At 55.1% G+C, this 5,452-nt stretch overlaps 1 protein-coding gene across 1 annotated transcript; it reads left to right on the top strand.

Annotated features, from left to right (window-relative positions):
- Window positions 1-1,840: 1,840 nt before the first annotated feature.
- Window positions 1,841-4,441, top strand: CGCS363_v015118 (uncharacterized protein; the record flags this gene model as incomplete). The annotated part of the gene is made up of 1 exon (XM_036646967.1): window positions 1,841-4,441. One exon carries the CDS (start codon window positions 1,841-1,843, stop codon window positions 4,439-4,441), a length of 2,601 nt encoding a protein of 866 aa, XP_036487805.1.
- Window positions 4,442-5,452: the final 1,011 nt, after the last annotated feature.

Below are 5,452 nucleotides of genomic sequence, written 5' to 3'. Positions count from 1 at the left end.
ATACTGGCAACGACGGCTTCAAGTAGAAGCCGTTGAAATCCTCACCAAAAAATAAGTGGGTCCGTGCAGACAGGGGGTAGAAGCCGTTGTTTTCCAGTAGTGAAGAAGCCGTTGAGATTTCCCGCAGTAAAATACACAAAAGTAGGATGCAATGAAAGCTTGAATGAAGGCAATTATAACCATCTAGTTCTCAGTTCGATAATCAGCAAGGTGAGTCTAGAAATCGATGAATAGCGTAGTTGATGTTTTCGTGATGCGGTCCCAAACCCCACATTAACTAGCCAATCACATAACAGGGATATCAGCCAGGCCAGAAAGCCCGACCGACTGATGGAACGCAGTCAGGGAGGAAAGTAGATCAAGGAGAAAGTATACGGAATTAAGGGGCAGGAAGGTAAGGTTATAAAGAGAGGACAGGAGGAATCATTTAATAGTAGTAGACCAAAGCAAGCCATCCGTATAGGTAAACATGGAGCCATTCGTCCACAACGCGCAGTATTCCATTCTGATATGCACATCATGTCAGTATGCAGTAGTAGCGAACGAAGTCACAGCACATCTGCGGAACCACCATCGGTCAATCACCGCCAAGGCCAGGGGAAAAGTGGCTAAATCGGTCAGCAACATTCCCAGCATCATCCGCAGCCAGGCCGATTTGCAGTCGTTCCAATACCCAGACCCCACGGTTGAGCCAATTGCTGATATTGCACCACCCCGGGCGGACGGTTTACGTTGCCACGCGTGCCGTTATATTTGCCGCCGCGTGCGAAATATGCAGGAGCATTGTCGGGTAGAACACAGATGGGAGAATGATTGGCACAAGGGGGGTGATGTTCGCAAGAAAGCCACCGCAGTCAGGGATTTACCGTGGACAACAGGGGTGCCGTGCCAGCGGTTTTTCTTAACACGGGCCGCGAGCGGATGGTTCGAGGTGGCCCAGGGACAGATAGCCGACGAGTCTCTGCAAGGCGCTCCGAGTAGAAGCCCGGCTCAACAGGCGGTGGACCGCGTTCGAGATCTCCGGAAAGTCCAAGCAGAACGTGTGAAGACGAGTCACGATGAGCTAACATACTGGCAACGACGGCTTCAAGTAGAAGCCGTTGAAATCCTCACCAAAAAATAAGTGGGTCCGTGCAGACAGGGGGTAGAAGCCGTTGTTTTCCAGTAGTGAAGAAGCCGTTGAGATTTCCCGCAGTAAAATACACAAAAGTAGGATGCAATGAAAGCTTGAATGAAGGCAATTATAACCATCTAGTTCTCAGTTCGATAATCAGCAAGGTGAGTCTAGAAATCGATGAATAGCGTAGTTGATGTTTTCGTGATGCGGTCCCAAACCCCACATTAACTAGCCAATCACATAACAGGGATATCAGCCAGGCCAGAAAGCCCGACCGACTGATGGAACGCAGTCAGGGAGGAAAGTAGATCAAGGAGAAAGTATACGGAATTAAGGGGCAGGAAGGTAAGGTTATAAAGAGAGGACAGGAGGAATCATTTAATAGTAGTAGACCAAAGCAAGCCATCCGTATAGGTAAACATGGAGCCATTCGTCCACAACGCGCAGTATTCCATTCTGATATGCACATCATGTCAGTATGCAGTAGTAGCGAACGAAGTCACAGCACATCTGCGGAACCACCATCGGTCAATCACCGCCAAGGCCAGGGGAAAAGTGGCTAAATCGGTCAGCAACATTCCCAGCATCATCCGCAGCCAGGCCGATTTGCAGTCGTTCCAATACCCAGACCCCACGGTTGAGCCAATTGCTGATATTGCACCACCCCGGGCGGACGGTTTACGTTGCCACGCGTGCCGTTATATTTGCCGCCGCGTGCGAAATATGCAGGAGCATTGTCGGGTAGAACACAGATGGGAGAATGATTGGCACAAGGGGGGTGATGTTCGCAAGAAAGCCACCGCAGTCAGGGATTTACCGTGGACAACAGGGGTGCCGTGCCAGCGGTTTTTCTTAACACGGGCCGCGAGCGGATGGTTCGAGGTGGCCCAGGGACAGATAGCCGACGAGTCTCTGCAAGGCGCTCCGAGTAGAAGCCCGGCTCAACAGGCGGTGGACCGCGTTCGAGATCTCCGGAAAGTCCAAGCAGAACGTGTGAAGACGAGTCACGATGAGCTGATCCGCGTCGCCAACGAAAGACTCGAGCCCAGCCCGTGGCTGGCCCGTGTAGGATGGGCGGTGCACTTAAAAGGGCTCAGTGCCAGCGCACTCTTTAACACAACAGCTCCCATCAATGAAGATGAGGTCGTGCTTCAGGCGATGTGGGCGACGGTCGACCGCGTGCTGGACCAGGCTCGAGCAACGTCTGCTCCCAATACCGTCGGGCTGGCCGTGCTGTTCGAGGCGCAGCGTACAGAAGCGCACGTCAAACCAAGGAGGCCGTTCGACAACCGCATGGAGGACGACACGTGGGCGAGATATAAGGGCGTGTGGCTAAGTCTGTTGTGCGTCTGGTTCCGCACGCAGGAAATGGACGACGACAAGCGGCCGCCGTATAAACTGACGTCGTCACAGGGAGAGGCGTGGGACTTTTTCGAGCAGATGGCGGAAGCAGCCAGCACGGGGACGGGGCATCAAACGCAGGAGAAGCTGGAACGCGCAGCACTCGACATGCTCATCAGCATGCTGGACCACCAGCTGAAGGGCGGAGACTACAGCAGTGCTCTTCTCAGCGCTCTCGCGGTGATGGGTATTGCCGAGAATGGCGGCTGGGTTCAGATCACGGACTACACGACGAAGTACTCAGCCGTCATCAAGATAGCGCGCATGTTAGTGATCCATCAGGCTTACGTTGAGCGCCACGACGAGGTTGCCGAGCTGGGAAAGTCTCTGGGTAACGATGAAGTAGAGGACGCAGCGCAGAGTTTGTTCCAGCACACGCGGGCAAAAGTGCGGCGGTTCATGACGCGGACGACGGGCGACAAGGATGCGGAGCCGACACCGATGGACTGGATTCTCGAGACGCGGACGTACGGGATGCACATCCAATATAACACAGCAGCGGCTGGTGTCATCGACTGGGTCGGTGATCGCGTGTCATACAGGCGGGTACGGTTCACGATGGGGCAGCTGTCGGACGCACTACATGAGCTGGTCCGAGAGACGCGGGAGCTGCTCGCAGAGCTGACGGCGACGGAGGATTCGGGTTCGGCAGACGGTCCCGAAAGCGATGTTCAGTCACAACTGCCAGCCATCCCATGGTCGTCAATCGAAGACGACCACAGCGAGACAAAGCCCGGGTACTCGTTTCTCGCCGACGACCGCAACAGCTGGGTTTCTGCCGGGGACGGATGGCTGTTCATGCGGCTGGCGCGGTCACCCGCCGCTGCAGAACGCTGGGGACTGAGCAGCAGCATGGGCAACGGTCGCGGGGCGACAGACCGGCCATTCCAGCCGTCAGCCGTGCAGGAGTTTGGTAGGACGTTTGAACGACTCCGCGAGCGACTGTGGATGCTTCTGCACATGCTCGGCGGACAGCCGGCGCGGGCGAGCGAGCTTGCAGGTCTGCGGACGGTCAACACGGTCAACGGGGGCGTCCGCAACATCATGGTGCACGACAAAATGTTGTGCTTCATCACAGCGTACCACAAAGGTTACCGGACGACCGGGCAGGCGAAGGTGATCCACCGATATCTCCCGAGGGAGGTCGGCGAGCTTATCTTATGGTATCTTTGGCTCATCTTGCCGTTCTGGCAGGAGGTGCAGGGCATCATGCACGAGGCCAGCGGGTACAGCGCGTTCATATGGGCAGACGACATCATCCGGCAGAGGGACTCGGAAGCCAGCAGCGCGGCGGCAGGATTAGAAGAGCAAAGTGGCAATAACATGGATATCGGGGATGGCAACAATCACAGTACAAATGAAGATGAGGCTGGTGATGAGAGCACAAGTGTGGGCGACTGGACGTGGAAAGAGGAGCGAACGTGGACGACAGACAGAGCGCGGCGGATCATGCAGCGGACCAGCATGAGACTGCTGGGATGCCAGGTCAACGCCAGCATGTGGCGACACATCGCCATCGGCATCGCCAACCGCTACTTGAACGAGTCGTTCGGCCGGCCGGGCGGAGACGATGACGGCGTGGGATCGGAAGAGGGGACGGACGGGGTCGAGGACAGCCCGTGGGACTTGCAGGCGGGGCACAGCACGCGGATGGCGGGCATGATCTACGCGCGAGAGCTCATGCAGTTCGGCAGCGGTCTCGCGGCGAGGCAGCAACAGTTCCGCCGAGTCAGCCGTCAGTGGCACAGGTTTCTGGGCTTCGGCGCCGAGGATTCGGAGTCGAAATGGGGTTCCGCGGGCTGCAAGAGGAAAAAGACGGAGGCGTACGAAGGGCCACGGCTCGCAGCCAGGCTCCGACGATTTGAGAAGCTGAGGAGAATCGACTTGGAGGGCCAGCTGCGGCAGATGACGGGGGACGACTAACATACTGGCAACGACGGCTTCAAGTAGAAGCCGTTGAAATCCTCACCAAAAAATAAGTGGGTCCGTGCAGACAGGGGGTAGAAGCCGTTGTTTTCCAGTAGTGAAGAAGCCGTTGAGATTTCCCGCAGTAAAATACACAAAAGTAGGATGCAATGAAAGCTTGAATGAAGGCAATTATAACCATCTAGTTCTCAGTTCGATAATCAGCAAGGTGAGTCTAGAAATCGATGAATAGCGTAGTTGATGTTTTCGTGATGCGGTCCCAAACCCCACATTAACTAGCCAATCACATAACAGGGATATCAGCCAGGCCAGAAAGCCCGACCGACTGATGGAACGCAGTCAGGGAGGAAAGTAGATCAAGGAGAAAGTATACGGAATTAAGGGGCAGGAAGGTAAGGTTATAAAGAGAGGACAGGAGGAATCATTTAATAGTAGTAGACCAAAGCAAGCCATCCGTATAGGTAAACATGGAGCCATTCGTCCACAACGCGCAGTATTCCATTCTGATATGCACATCATGTCAGTATGCAGTAGTAGCGAACGAAGTCACAGCACATCTGCGGAACCACCATCGGTCAATCACCGCCAAGGCCAGGGGAAAAGTGGCTAAATCGGTCAGCAACATTCCCAGCATCATCCGCAGCCAGGCCGATTTGCAGTCGTTCCAATACCCAGACCCCACGGTTGAGCCAATTGCTGATATTGCACCACCCCGGGCGGACGGTTTACGTTGCCACGCGTGCCGTTATATTTGCCGCCGCGTGCGAAATATGCAGGAGCATTGTCGGGTAGAACACAGATGGGAGAATGATTGGCACAAGGGGGGTGATGTTCGCAAGAAAGCCACCGCAGTCAGGGATTTGCCGTGGACGACAGGGGTGCCGTGCCAGCGGTTTTTCTAACATCACGTCCACGATGGCTAACATCACGTCCACGATGGCTAACATACTGGCAACGACGGCTTCAAGTAGAAGCCGTTGAAATCCTCACCAAAAAATAAGTGGGTCC

This window comes from Colletotrichum siamense (genome assembly GCF_013390195.1).
Source record: "Colletotrichum siamense strain Cg363 chromosome Unknown KSG_Cg363_contig19, whole genome shotgun sequence".
NCBI classification, from domain to species: Eukaryota; Fungi; Ascomycota; class Sordariomycetes; order Glomerellales; family Glomerellaceae; genus Colletotrichum; species Colletotrichum siamense.
The sequence above is the reverse complement of the archived record's forward strand: the minus strand, read 5'-3'. Positions and strand labels throughout refer to the sequence as shown.